This window comes from Anomaloglossus baeobatrachus, chromosome 6 (assembly GCF_048569485.1).
Source record: "Anomaloglossus baeobatrachus isolate aAnoBae1 chromosome 6, aAnoBae1.hap1, whole genome shotgun sequence".
NCBI classification, from domain to species: Eukaryota; Metazoa; Chordata; class Amphibia; order Anura; family Aromobatidae; genus Anomaloglossus; species Anomaloglossus baeobatrachus.
In genome coordinates, this window is record NC_134358.1 from 198,040,965 (window position 1) to 198,056,252 (window position 15,288).

Consider the following 15,288-nt stretch of genomic DNA (forward strand, 5'->3'; position numbering starts at 1 on the left):
GCTTTCTCTGTTCCATGTCTTATTTGTATTCTTGAATATATCTTTTAATTTCTATGCAACTGTTGATGATATCTTCTGATATGTTTGATATTTTTGCTATATTTTTACGTATATGTCATTATTATTTAAGAATAAGGGAAGGATGTTTTTAACCTATATAGTGGCATTTTAGTTAGGGACCCGGAATATTGAGATTTACCTTGCCGATTGGTTTCCGGGCTTACATGCATTGGCCAATTCATAAACTAAAAATCTCATTTTTTCATATAGCAGTAATGCAGTACCAGAGTTCCCTTATACATTGATGGCATTTAGTGTGCGGCTGTATCCATTTTGTATTTGCTAGGTTTTTTCAGCTGGCACCTATACACACTTGTAGGATGTGCAGGTCAGTCTTTTGAAATATTATTATTTAAGAAAACTGTATTATTTCACTAAACAAGACCAAGAAAAAGCTACCTACTCAGTAAATTCTAATCTTTGGTTAGTATGCAAAAGCTACACTATTACCAAAGCTAAATGGTATAATTTGTCAAGATAACAAGTAACGATGCAACTTACCTTTGACCGTGGTGGTGCTCGAATATACCATTTACAATCAACTGCTTCACTCGCAGTAGCCTTTCCTTCTTTAAGGATTTGCATTGACTCTATTATACCTTCTGGTCCTCCCATTTCAAACTCACAAACTATAATTTTAAAATAATAAAACAAAAAGTATAAATATGTATACACAATAGACAGACAGACAGACAGACAGACAGACAGACAGATAGATAGATAGTTGAAAACTAAAAGGTGAGAGAGGTTAACAATAAAGATTAATATTTTAGTCTACTTACTAGGTAATGGTTTAAGAACTCCAAGTTCTTTAAAATCTGGATCTATTGAAGGAAAAACATAAAATAATTATAGACAAAAAGTATGGAATTTTCTGCATTTTTTTTATCGTACAGATGACATGGATGCATTATATTTCTATGCGATAATGAACATTTAAACAATTCTGTATTTATTTTTAACATGCATACCGGGGTGATATTTCACATGCTATACAGTAGGGGGCAGCATGTCTCTGCATTACGCCTTTTTCTCTACTCATTTTAAACTGACTTATCCGTGGCTCCCATTGTATTAAGAAAAGTCATAATCATTTTAGAATTAATATCAGAGATGAACGAATTTATTCAAGAGAACTTTTGAATTTTATAAAAATCTATATTCTCCAGAATCATTTTTGCAATCTGTGCAAATGCAGAAAAATAGCGACCATCTAAGACCTCCATTTTGCTAAATTGTAGTTGTAAAAAAATACCATAACACATTATCAGCAACTTGTCCCAGCATCCTCTCTACCTTCAGCACCCACTATCTGGTTTTTAGGGCCTCTTTCCACAGTTGTGCAAATGCGTCTTCACTCTAGAACAGGACAGATGTCACGGCACGTCGTAACGTCTTAGCATCATCGTGTCGCACTCTGACCTCCGAAAGCCCTGTCTTAGGGTGAAGAAACCAGGGAACATGTGTAGAAAATAGAGGCCCTGAGGTCCGAGGGATGCTCAGCGGGGCTGCAGGGACAGGTGAGTGGTAAGGTATTAGTTTTTTTAATTGTTTTACATGTTCTGTTTATTATGACCTGAGGTCTAAAAAGAATAACTTTGTTGCAAATAAAATTTCCCTTTAAAATCCACGCAAATTGGTGAATTTGAATATCCCCAGACTGCCAATCTCTAATTATTATATTATATTATAGTACTATAATATAGTACATGACATTAAAGGGAACCTGTCACTAGGTTTACCTTCTATGAGCTGCGGCCAACACCAGTGAGCCCTTACATACAGCATTCCAGAATACAGTATATAAGAGCCGAGGTCGCACTGTAAAGCTTAAAAAAGACATTTATTTTGTCACCTAGGGGGCAGTCAGGTCCAATTGTCGTCGCTGGTCTCGGTCTGGCGCCTCCTCCATCTTGTGCAATTGCGGTCCTTCTTCAAAGTTCTGTGTGGATGATGCATCCAATGTCATCCACACAGAGTTCTCTATTGTGCTCCTGCACATGTGCACTTTGATCTGCCCGGCTGAGGGCAAAGTCAAGGATTGTAATGTGCAAGGATGAGGAAAGGTCAAAGACCGCGCACACATACTCACTAGAATACTTTGATATGCCTTCAGCAGGGTGGCCACTGTGTGAATGACATAGGAAAGCGTCATCCACACGAGGCTGGGAAGAATGACAGTGATCACAGGGAAGGGCAGATCAAGTGCGCATGCGCAGGAGTGCATGGCGGCCTCTGTGTGGATGACATAGGACGCATCATCCACATGGGGCTGGGAAGAAGGACAGCGATTGGAAGGAGAGAGGAGGCACTGGACCCGAGACCATCAATGCCCATGAGATCCGACCGCCCCTCAGGTGAGTATAATAAAGGTATTTTTTATGTTATACAGGTGGCCTGGGGACTGACATAAAGCATGCTAGAATACTGTATATAAAGTCTTACTGGTGCTGGTCACAGGTTATAGGTGAAAAACCTGGTGACAGGTTCCCTTTAACTGTGTTTTTTAAGTAAAAACCACAAGCTGATATATATTAAAGTTAGACGGATTGTTTGAAATTCAAATTCACCAGCTTCACTAATTTTAAATACAAAAATTTTATTTGCAATACTGAAAAGTTTTTAATTGAATTTGACTGCATTATCTATGTATAACACTATGGGTAGTGATGGGCTACCCCAAACTGTAAAGTTTGGAGTTCGTACTGAACACATGGTGTTCGCGCACATGATCCCGAACACGAGCTTTCTGGGAAGTTCTTGTTACAGTTTGGGCCTAGTTCAGTCCAGGGCCTGTAAAAAAAAGCACATTATGAATAAACATTATGATTATACTTACATGTCCTGCGACGCGTCCTGCAGAATGTCTCCCGGCAGCTTCTGCTTCCATGTCCGATCATTGCTGTGTCACCGGTAACCACCACTGACTTACAGGACCTCCCATGACGTCATAGCCATATGACCAGTCTGGTGTGAATTTTGTACAGACATTGGGTTAGACTGGTACCATGGCTATGACATCATGCAGGGCTGCCACTAGGAATTTTGGGGCCCACTTGAGACTCCACTCCAGCTCCGCCTCCATCCCTGTTCCGCCTCCACACCTCACATACAAGCCAATAAATGAAGCGTGAAGGGGGCCCCCCCTTCTGTTGGGGCCCCGGACTACAGTCCTGTTTGTCCCCCCTGGTGGCGGCCCTGCATCATAGCAGGTCCTGTTAACTTCTGGGAGTATGCACTGCACTGCTCGTCACTCGGCAATCTTTGGCTGTTTTCAGCCATGTTCGTGGTGACCTCAGGGTTCAACTAAGTCTATGGCTCATGGACTCGATTGACTTTGACTGTCACTGTGTGAGTCTCGTATCGCATCACTAGGCACGGCCGCACACTGCCCTGACAGGAGGGGTCGGATGCATGTATTTCCATGCAGCTGAGGCGCTCGTGTCCGGAGAGTGTCAGTCCGTACCGGGTGATGCCGATGCGAGACTGCATGAGTCATACGTAAGTGGAACTCCAGCCTCAGTGTCAGCCTGCTTATCACTCTATATAGACGCTGTCTGTACTGAGTGATGAAGCAGAGATGACAATGCTCTACCTGTGGACTATGTCAGACTAAGGATTTTTTTATAATAAAGATGGAGTTTCTAAATTTTTTTTTGCTTTATTTCTAATAGTCAGCAGTCCTCAAATAGAGGGAAGCCACTTAGGAAAATGATAATAACAGCAAATAAGAGGCTAAAATTTAACTTTTAATTCTATTAGATTAAAAACCCAGATTGGGTACATGTAACCAATAACTCCCTAGTATTCTAATATCTCAGACAAAACCAATGTTGTTAGATATGGTAACCAGGAAGTTAATAGATGTATAACAAAAATAACCAGAAAAACACAAAAAACATAAAAAATAATTGAGTAGATTGTTTCACCCAGAGGGACAGTGGTCCACTATATGAGTTCTAAAAAATAATCAAACAAACTCAATATACATAAATAAAGAGCTGTATATTGGTCCTCATAGGAGAGACCTCTCCCCTCTGAGGACCAATATACAGCTCTTTATTTATGTATATTGAGTTTGTTAGATTATTTTTTAGTACTCATATAGTGGACCACTGTCCCTCTGGGTGAAACAATCTACTCAATTATTGTTTATGTTTTTTTGTGTTTTTCTGGTTATTTTTGTTATACATCTATTGACTTCCTGGTTACCATATCTAAAAACATTGGTTTTGTCTGAGATATAAGAATACTGGGGAGTTATTGGTTACATGTACCCAATCTGGGTTTTTAATCTAATAGGATTAAAAGTTAAATTTTAGCCTCTTATTTGCTGTTATTATTATTATTTATTTATAATAAAAAAAATTCTCTGTGTTGTATTTTTCTTTACTGTTTACTAGACATTCATGGTGGCCATGTCTAATTTGGCATGACACCATGAATTTTGGGCTTAGTAACAGCTGAGAATACAAAGCTGGTATTAACCCCTTTATTACCAAGCATTCCACCTCCATCAGGACCGCTGGCTGAGCCAGGTAAAGCGCCTGGAAATGGCACTAAGAAAAAATGACCTATATCCAGGGGCGGCTGCTGGCTGCAGTTCTTAGCATGGGGTGCCCAGAATGTTTGGGCCTTACCATGCTGAGAATCCCAGCCCCCAGCTGCCTGGTTTTATCTGACTGGCGATCAAATACGGCGGGAGCCCACGCATTTTTTAAAATTATTTTTTAAAATAATTTAAAAAAAATGAATAGGCTTCCAGTCATTTTGATTTCCAGCAAAGGTAAAGCCAGGCAGATGGGGGTGGCAGCCCATAGCCGTCCGCTTTATCTACGCTGGGAATCAAAAATACCGTGGAACACCACGTCATTTTTTTAGTAATTTTTATATAACTATACATTGTGTACATGTGTATATATATATATATATATATATATATATATATATATTTTTACACCTCTGGCAAAAATTAAGAGACCATTGCAAAATGTTCGGTTTTTCTGATTTTTCTTTTTATAGGTATATTTTTGAGTAAATTGTAAATTATTGTTTTATTCCATAAACTACTATTTTTAGAAAATACATACAAATTTTTTTTCTTGGAAATTCGGAGACGAGTTGTCAGAAGATTATAGAATTTAAAGAACAATTTACAGTTTACTCAAAAATATACCTATACAGTAAAGAGAAAAATCAGAGAAATTGAACATTTTCAAGTTGTCTCTTAATAAGATCTTCGGGTCAGACACAGTTCTCTATGAGAATCGGTCTCCAGAGCTTATTTTAAATGAAAGGGGGTATTACCAGCGTGAGACATTTAATGGCTGAAACTTTGCTGTCATAATCACATACAGTTTTGGACTGAAATCAGAACTAACACAGTACAGAAGAGCTAACACAGCACAGCTGAAGAAAATTTAGTTTCATTACAAAAACATTTCCAGCTACAGATGTCCTCTCACAGTACTTCAGCTTTCATCTCATATGCAGTGTGTGGGAAGGGCATTATAGCACAGCTGAGGGTGGCTGCTGTGTTTGTAATGAGACAAATTTCAACTCTGCTGTTCTGTGTTATCTATTATCAGGACCAGCTCTGCAGCAGGACTGCCAGAATTATGAGAGGGAACTGTAGATGCAAATGTTTGTAATGTGACAAAGTTCATTTCTGATCTACTGTGTAAGTTCTGATCTCAGTGCAGTGGTGCATGTGATTACTGAGAGCAAAGTGTCAGTCATTACTTGGTTTACACAGGTAATGCCCCTTTTATTTAAAATAAGCTCTGGATACAGATTTTCAAGGAGATAAAAATCTGGATTTCTCTGGAATAAGACATGAGATAGCCGATATCAAAATATATGTTTTATTCAACTTTCATGGAGGCTTAGGAGGGTTGATCGTATTGAAAGAATTCTTTTAAGGAAAACAATGCCTTACTAAGGTCCCCACCTCAGCGTCATTGTGACCTCAACCAGTCTGGATACGGGAAAAAGGATCTTAACCAGGGGTAACCAACTGAGATATTTGAGCAGCGTATATATGTCTAGTATTGGACTACTACAAAATGACAGGATGCAAAAAATATATTTTTTTATACTGTGCACACGTTGTGAGGTAGCTGTCTTTAAATTTCTGGTTTATGGTTTATATTGCACTTGAGTCTTTAGTAGTATGTCAAATGGTAACGTTTTATTTTTTGGGTGTTCCTCACAAATTAATATGCATACTGTTTGAATTTGAAGGAACCTGAACATTTTAGGAAGTTCGATTTGAATTCAATTTTTAGAGGATGAATATGCTCATCTTTACTGCATGCTATATCATTAAAATATGTATTAGTTACTGAAGATTTCATATCTCCTATAAGATTCATTATTTCTACAATAAAGAATTAAACAGGGTATCTACTGTGGATATACTAAGTAGAGATATTGTAATATTATTCTAGTTTTAATTCTCAACATACAGTATACCATATTTTTCAGATTATAAGATGCACTTTTCCTTGAAAAATTTAGGAAGAAATTAAAATCCGAATGTAGCTAACCGGAGGTTGGTGGAGAGGAATAACAGAAGGCAGGGGCAATGCTGTGTCGGCTGTGCAAGGTCTGCGGAGGCTGGGCAGGGTCTGCGGTGGCTGTGCATGGTCTGCAGCAGCTGCGCATGGGCTGCAGCTGCGGGCTGTGAGGGCTTCAAATAATGAAGCCTGGAGTCGACTCATGCGCAGATAGAGCTGTCAGCTTAAGATCTGATCTGTGCAGTGCCACCTCCGGCCCACTGATCTTCCAGCAGCGGACTTAAGGAAAATGGCACCTGGAGGTAGTACATGCGCAGATGAGATCTTGGCTTGTCATTCAGCTGAGAGTTCAATCTGCGCACACGCCAGCTCAGGCAACCAATCCGGCACTACGTCATAGTTATTATTATTTCTTTTATTTGTTGCCGTGATAGAGAAAAAAAACCAAAACCATAATGCATGGGAACACAGCTTAAACAGAAAACTGCACTAAACTACATGTCAGTGTATCCCAGGAAAAAAGAAAGCTAACATCTAAAGAATTCCCATATTTCACTGAAGTTTCAGTGTCCATTGTTATTGTGTCTCATTTGGAGATGAACAAATCTTCTGAAATTTGAATTTGCTTTCTTCACTGAACTGTGCCGGGAAATGTGATTTGCAGTGGTTCGATTCTCAGTTAATCACAAGTACTTCAAAGCCTCCAATGACCTTAAAAAGATTATATGTATAATACTCTAAAGTCTCCTAGGACTGTATCCAAACTCTTTAAAGGGAAACTATTATGAGAAAATGACCTACTGATTAAATCTTTTGTATTAGGTTCACAAGCTGCGTGTTTGCTGCATATTATTCTGCAGCCAAAACCTGCTCTGTTGGCAGTAAAAACGCTGAGTTTGCAGTGTATTTTGCTACATTTTTGCAGTGTGTTTTTTTTAAGCATTGGGTGCAGATTACATGTTTAATAAAGTTAGTTTTAGGCTGTGTCCGCACTTTGCGTTTTCACCTGCTTTTCTGCAGCGTATTGAACTGCAGCATTTTCATGCCAAAATGCACGCGTTTTGATTTTCCAGCAAAGTCTATGGGAAATAGGGATTTCTTGTGCGCACTTTGCAGTTCAAAACGCTGCATTTAATTTGCATAAATTTGGGCAAAAACTCAGCGTTCAAAGAAGCAGCATGTCAATTGTTTTTGCCATTTATGCTGCGTTTTGCTAACATTGAAGTCAATGAGAAGTTGTTAAAAGCAAGAAATATCAAAATTTACCTGCTTTTTAGCTGCAGAAAGCATGCGTTTCTGACATCAAAATAATGGAATCATATGTCCCTTTACACACACACATAGTCCGACAATTAAATTAATGAAAAATATTATTTTATTGCTATTTTAGCGATAAATAGTATAAAACCGCTATAATTATATGAAGTACTAGCTGTAGTACCCGGACGTTGCCCGGGATAGCAACTGTCTCTCTGTCTCTCTCCCAGTCGCTGTCTGTCTGTCTCTTTCGTTGTCTGTCTGTTTCTATCTCTCTGTATTTGCATCAGTCTGTTTCAATCTCTGTATCTGTCTCTCTCTCTCTGTCTTTTTGCCCGGCTGTCTCTTTCCCGGGCTGTCTCTTTCTCGGGCTGTCTCTTTCTCGGGCTGTCTCTTTCCCGGGCTGTCTCTTTCCCGGGCTGTCTCTTTCCCGGGCTGTCTCTTTCTCGGGCTGTCTCTTTCCCGGGCTGTCTCTTTCCCGGGCTGTCTCTTTCCTGGGCTGTCTCTTTCCCGGGCTGTCTCTTTCCCGGGCTGTCTTTTTGCAGGGCTTTCTCTTTTCCTGGTCTGTCTCTTTTCCTGGTCTGTCAATTTGCCCGGCTGTCTCTTTGTTAGGCTGTCTCTTTCCCGGGCTGTCTCTTTCCCGGGCTGTCTCTTTCTTGGGCTGTCTCTTTCCCGGGCTGTCTCTTTCCCGGGCTGTCTCTTTCACGAGCTGTCTCTTTCCCGGGCTGTCACTTTCTCGGGCTGTCTATTTCCTGGGCTGTCTATTTCCCGGGCTGTCTCTTTCCCGGGCTGTCTCTTTCCAGAGCTGTCTCTTTCCCGGGCTGTCTCTTTCTCGGGCTGTCTCTTTCCTGGGCTGTCTCTTTCCCGGGCTGTCTCTTTCCCGGGCTGTCTTTTTGCAAGGCTTTCTCTTTTCCTGGTCTGTCTCTTTTCCTGGTCTGTCTCTTTGCCCGGCTGTCTCTTTGTTAGGCTGTCTCTTTCCCGGGCTGTCTCTTTCTCGGGCTGTCTCTTTCCCGGGCTGTCTCTTTCCCGGGCTGTCTCTTTCCCGAGCTGTCTCTTTCCCGGGCTGTCTCTTTCTCGGGCTGTCTCTTTCCCGGGCTGTCTCTTTCCCGGGCTGTCTCTATCTTGGGCTGTCTCTTTTCCTAGTCTGTCTCTTTTCCTGGTCTGTCTCTGTTCCTGGTCTGTCTCTTTGCCCGGCTGTCTCTTTGCTGGGCTGTCTCTTTGCCAGGCTGTCTCTTTCCTGGGCTGTCTCTTTCCCGGGCTGTCTCTTTCCCGGGCTGTCTCTTTCCCGGGCTGTCTCTTTCCCGGGCTGTCTCTTTCCCGGGCTATCTCTTTCTCGGGCTGTCTCTTTCTTGGGCTGTCTCTTTCCCGGGCTGTCTCTTTCTTGGGCTGTCTCTTTCCCGGGCTGTCTCTTTCCCGGGCTGTCTCTTTCTCGGGCTGTCTCTTTCCCGGGCTGTCTCTTTCCCGGGCTGTCTCTTTCCTGAGCTGTCTCTTTCCCGGGCTGTCTCTTTCCCGGGCTGTCTTTTTGCAGGGCTTTCTCTTTTCCTGGTCTGTCTCTTTTCCTGGTCTGTCTCTTTGCCCGGCTGTCTCTTTGTTAGGCTGTCTCTTTCCCGGGCTGTCTCTTTCCCGGGCTGTCTCTTTCCCTGGCTGTCTTTTTGCAAGGCTTTCTCTTTTCCTGGTCTGTCTCTTTTCCTGGTCTGTCTCTTTGCCCGGCTGTCTCTTTGTTAGGCTGTCTCTTTCCCAGGCTGTCTCTTTCTTGGGCTGTCTCTTTCCCGGGCTGTCTCTTTCCCGGGCTGTCTCTTTCCCGAGCTGTCTCTTTCCCGAGCTGTCTCTTTCCCGGGCTGTCTCTTTCTCGGGCTGTCTCTTTCCCGGGCTGTCTCTTTCCCGGGCTGTCTCTATCCTGGGCTGTCTCTTTTCTTAGTCTGTCTCTTTTCCTGGTCTGTCTCTTTTCCTTGTCTGTCTCTTTGCCCGGCTGTCTCTTTGCTGGGCTGTCTCTTTGCCAGGCTGTCTCTTTCCCGGGCTGTCTCTTTCCTGGGCTGTCTCTTTCCCGGGCTGTCTCTTTGCCAGGCTGTCTCTTTCCTGGGCTGTCTCTTTCCCGGGCTGTCTCTTTCCCGGGCTGTCTCTATCCTGGGCTGTCTCTTTTCTTAGTCTGTCTCTTTTCCTGGTCTGTCTCTTTTCCTTGTCTGTCTCTTTGCCCGGCTGTCTCTTTGCTGGGCTGTCTCTTTGCCAGGCTGTCTCTTTCCCGGGCTGTCTCTTTCCTGGGCTGTCTCTTTCCCGGGCTGTCTCTTTGCCAGGCTGTCTCTTTCCTGGGCTGTCTCTTTCCCGGGCTGTCTCTTTCCCGGGCTGTCTCTTTGCTCGGCTGTCTCTTTGCCCAGTCTGTCTCTCTATGTCTGTCTGTCTTTTTCTGTCTCTCTCTATCCGTCTATCCTATCTTATATTAACAGTTTATTTTGTTCCTATAGCAACCACTGACAGTTGCTATTTATAGCCTACTATAGCTCCCAGCTCCATTCAGTTTAATGGCTTTAGGAGGATTTTGTAACGTAACTGAAAAGCACAGGGTTAAATTTTCCCGCCCAAACATAGTCTATGACGTTCCCTGGGTCACATGAGGCATCTGTGCAAAATTTCATGATTGTACATGCGAATGTGCGGATTCCTTTAGCGGACATACACACATACACACACACATACACACATACACTGAGCTTTATATATTAGATAACTATTTTCGTTATGATTTCAATAATTATATATGTTTTCCGTTTTTTTCCCTTTTTTTGATAGTGTTTGACTGTTTAAACTTTATTTAGCAGTGTCTTAATGTTCAAAACGCATCTGTCTAAACGCAATGGTGAAGCATGTAAAAAGCGCTAAAAACGCGGCTAAAACGCGGTAAAAATGCATGCGTATTTACCGCGATTTTGTGGTCAAAAGCAACTTTGACAAAAGCAATTTCTGCCAGAGGATGTGTTTAGAACTGCAACTAGAATGACGCAAAGTGCAGACATAGCCTAAAGCGGGCTTTACACGCTACGACATCGCTAATGCGGAGTCGTTGGGGTCACGGAATTCGTGACGCACATCCGGCCGCATTAGCGATGCCGTTGCGTGTGACATCGATAAGCGATTTTGCATCGTTGCAAAAACGTGCAAAATCGCTAATCGGCGACACAGGGGTCCATTCTCAAATCTCGTTACTGCAGCAGTAACGAGGTTGTTCCTCGTTCCTGCGGCAGCACACATCGCTGCGTGTGACGCCGCAGGAACGAGGAAGCTCCCCTTACCTGCTTCCCGGCCGCTATGCGGAAGGAAGGAGGTGGGCGGGATGTTACGTCCCGCTCATCTTTGCCCCTCCGCTGCTATTGGGCGGCAGTTCAGTGACGTTTCAGTGACGTCGCTGTGACGCCGCACGGACCGCCCCCTTAGAAAGGAGGCGGTTTGCCGGTCACAGCGACGTCGCCGGACAGGTAAGTATGTGTGACGGCTGTGGGCGATGTTGTGCGGCACGGGCAGCGATATGCCCGTGTCGCGCAACAGATGGGGGCGGGTACCCACACTAGCGATATCGGGACCAATATCGCAGTGTGTAAAGTAGCCTTTAGTCACCAAAAAAAGCTTCAAAAAGGTTTTTTCTAGAGTTCTTCTCTTTTTCATTTCTATAGGTGAAAAACTGCGGAAGGAATTGACATGCTGCAGATTAAAATAATGCTGTTGTTCTCAGATTCATTAGGAAAAACAAAGCATATGAATGCACACAATGATAACTTCAGAGAACAACCCACTTTCTTCTGGATGTGAGATCACACAGAGTAGACAACCTGTCGGCTAGAAATATTGGTGGAGGGTATCCTTCATCAAAGCTTAGTACACGCTATTGTTTACCAGAAGGCATTGGAATTCCTTAAGAGCTATGGCAACGGTTGCATGACCAGCAACATGGCCAAGTGGGAGTTCATTTGTCACACAAGCAGATAACTGGGCTTATATTCCTGTCTTCTGCCCAAACAATTAAGAATGGGTAACTTATGATGCATTGGAGAAGGAGCAATGATTTCGAGGCAAAGGGCTGCAGCTTGAATAGAAGCTTGTGATGCTTGTTAGAGGGTGGAGAAAATGGATCCTATCCCACTGTGAACCAGCAGGAATCAAGCCACTGTAATCCTGCAGTGAATAGCGCCTCCAAGATGTGCCACACACTTTTCCTGAGTGACGGACAGAACACCGAATAAACAAGAGAATGTATGTCAGCTCACCCCTCCTCACTCCCGGACTCCACACCGATGCAAGGAACGCCCTGACCCGGGCGGAAGGCAACATCAAAGAAGGCAGGAATCCAGCATCAAGGAGAATGTAGAAGAGTAAAAAATTTTCTTTTATTGGAATTTTCTTAAAAGTGAATATTCAATCCAGTAAGCACAGAGGCACAAGTATGTTAGCGGATTATCCAACGCGTTTCGACCAGAAGGTCTTACTCATGGCCATGAGTAAGACCTTCTGGTCGAAACGCGTTGGATAATCCGCTAACATACTTGTGCCTCTGTGCTTACTGGATTGAATATTCACTTTTAAGAAAATTCCAATAAAAGAAAATTTTTTACTCTTCTACATTCTCCTTGATGCTGGATTCCTGCCTTCTTTGATACGGACAGAACACCCTACCGCTCACAGGAAGCGGTTAATTAGAGCCCTGCACACAGTGCGATCGCTGCAGCACTACTGCTCACTCCCAATGGAAGCGTGTAACAAGAGACTGAAAGTAAAAAAAACTGATAGACACCCGAAGAAGAGGACAGATTGTCCTAGTAACTTATAGTGCCGTGACAAAAATAAAATTTTCAAGTCTGAATTTTTGCCAGTGTATTTGATCAGCAGCGCACTAAAAATCACATTTTTTTTTACTTTCAATCTTACTTAGAAGAAGGGGCACAACTTAAGCCTTGCTAGTTGACTTGACCAGGGACAACCAAGACTTACTTTCCTCCTGTAGAGTTTGCACACTGCAAAAGATTTGTCAGATAGAAGTGTGTAAAAAAAATTCCCACAACTTAGCACTCTCTATTCCTAAGACCATGATCACAGCTTTCATGCCTTTCGAAGCCCTCAGCAAACGTTTAACTATCTATTCCTGTGCTTTCTGCAAAATAAGTTGATCTGCCCCTGGAAAATCTTTTGGCTGGACAATCATCATCGTAATCATTATCCCTGACTTGACTGACAGTTGACTTTGTGGAAAAAGTCCTATGCTCCATGATCCCCATCCTCATAACCAAGTCTAGATTTGTTCTTAGTTTAAGAGCCCCTACCACGGCTGCCAGTGTCACTGCTACTCAGAAAGCTAGTCTTTTGACTCATGTGTTCCACCTCTTGTGCCCCATGTCATCCTAGTCGAAATGCTGATTGTGCTCATTCAACGCATCAGCTGAAAGTAGTTGTTGTGATATATGTAAGGCTGCTTTCACACTACGTCTTTTTAACATGCGTCCTGAACGTTTTTTTGCTGCAAAAGCGGATCCTGCTTTTACAGCAAAAAACGCATGCAAACGCATGTGTTACTTTGCAGGATCCTGTCACTGGATGTTTAGGGGCGGGCATTGGAGTCATGTGATCGGGAGTGAGGGGAACTAAACGTGCCAGACTGGGAGCCGGCATCTGACAGCTGCGAGGCTCGTAACCAAGGTAAACATCGGGTATACTTGCTTGGATACCCGATATTTACTTTGGTTACAAGCGTCTGCAGCTGCTAGGAGCCGGGCTCCCTGCACACGTTACCAACGTAAACATCGAGTAACTAAGATAAGTGGTTACCCGATATTTACCTTGGTTACGAGTGTCCGCAGCTCTCAGGTGGGAGAGAGAGACAGGAGAGGGAGGGGGAGAGACAGAGAGAGAGGGAGGAGAGAGACAGAGAGGGAGGAGAGAGACAGAGGGAGGAGAGAGACAGGAGAGGGAGGGGGGGAGACAGAGAGAAAGGGGGAGAGAGACAGAGGGAGGAGAGAGAGAGACTGATTACGGAGGCTGGCTTCTGGGCATGCTCAGTAGAGCAAGCAGGATCCTGCCTATCAGCACGCCAGCGTTCACATGCGTTTGCGTGCTGTTTAGTCAGGATCCAGCAATTTGCAGAAGTTGGACGCAGTTAAAAAACGCTACAAGTAGCGTTTTTGAAAGATGTTAAAAAACTGCAACTCGCTGGATCCTCACTATAACGCACGCAAATGCAGGTGAACACATGTAAACGCGAGTCCATTGCAAATGCATTGAAATGAAAATGCATTTGCACTGGATCCGTTTCTGCGTTATAAAAACGTTCAGGACGCATGTTAAAAAGACGTAGTGTGAAAGCAGCCTTACTTAGCCACAGTAATGATATGGCCTAGGTGACACATTACCTGACTAAAGGTCAGAGAAGACAAAGATGTTTTTGACACAAAATCCATAATCAAAAATAATAACTACAAGTTGAGGAATGTGTAGAACACTGACAGTGTCACTGACAGAGGTAACAACATCCTGCTGAGATGAGTGTTGTGCTATATAATTCCCAATGTCTTCTACTTCCTCTAAACTAATATGCTTGCCAGAGGCAAAGGAGTACAATTGTTTCTTGAGTTTGGTAGTACTACTCTCTGAGTGGCTGTTGTCAATTGTGCTGCTACACGTAACTCCCACATTCTTATTGCCAGATGCTGTTGCATTATTTTTTTTTTCTTTTAAATTAATCTGTTCATTGACATTTCTTCTTTTGCCATACAATATTTATTACATTAAAATAAAGGGTTTTTTAAGACAATTTCCCCTTGTCAAAAATTAATGAGCAAGAAATTTTAAACATTAAAAACTGACAGTGATAACAAGCTGTTATGTTGGTGTGTAGTGTACCTGTATAAAATTTGACTAAGACAACAAGTATGCAAAAGATCATTACTATTTGTAATACTTGTGAGGCATTCATAGAGTAAAATAACTGCAATCATAGAGTTAAATACCGTATTTTTCGCTTTATAAGACGCACTTTTCCTCCCCAAATTTTGGGAGGAAAATGGGGGGTGCGTCTTATAAAGCGGTAGCGGGGGGGGGGGGGTCCTGTCTGAAGCGATCGGGCGGGTGCCTGTGGCTGCATGCAAGCGGCCGGGTACCTGTACTTGCATGCAGCGGCAGCCGGGTACCCGTGGCTGTGTGCGGGCGGCAGCGGGTGCTGTGTGGGGTCGGCAGCCAGGTACCTGTGCTTGCATGCGGTGGCAGACGGGTACCCATGGCTGTGTGCGGGCGGCAGCCGGGTGCTGTGTGCGAGCGGCAGTCGGGTGACCGTGCAGGTACCCGGCTGCCGCCCTCACACAGTCACCCATCTGCCGCCCGCACACAGCCATGGGTACCCGGCTGCCACCGCACGCAAGCACAGGTACCCGGCGGCTTGTACGCAGAGTGGGCGGGCAGCCTGCTGGCTGCCACTCTGTGC

The 15,288-nt window shown here is 43.5% G+C and overlaps 1 protein-coding gene across 1 annotated transcript in view; it reads right to left on the bottom strand.

Moving 5' to 3' along the window:
* The window catches only part of NETO1 (neuropilin and tolloid like 1), a 267,053-nt gene that overhangs the window by 63,673 nt on the left and 188,092 nt on the right, over nt 1-15,288 (bottom strand). The window contains exons 5-6 of the mRNA XM_075314612.1: nt 843-884; nt 562-689 (exon numbers count right to left, since the gene is read on the bottom strand). Of these exons, the coding sequence (XP_075170727.1) occupies nt 562-689; nt 843-884 (170 nt within the window). The remainder of the gene's footprint in view (nt 1-561; nt 690-842; nt 885-15,288) is intronic.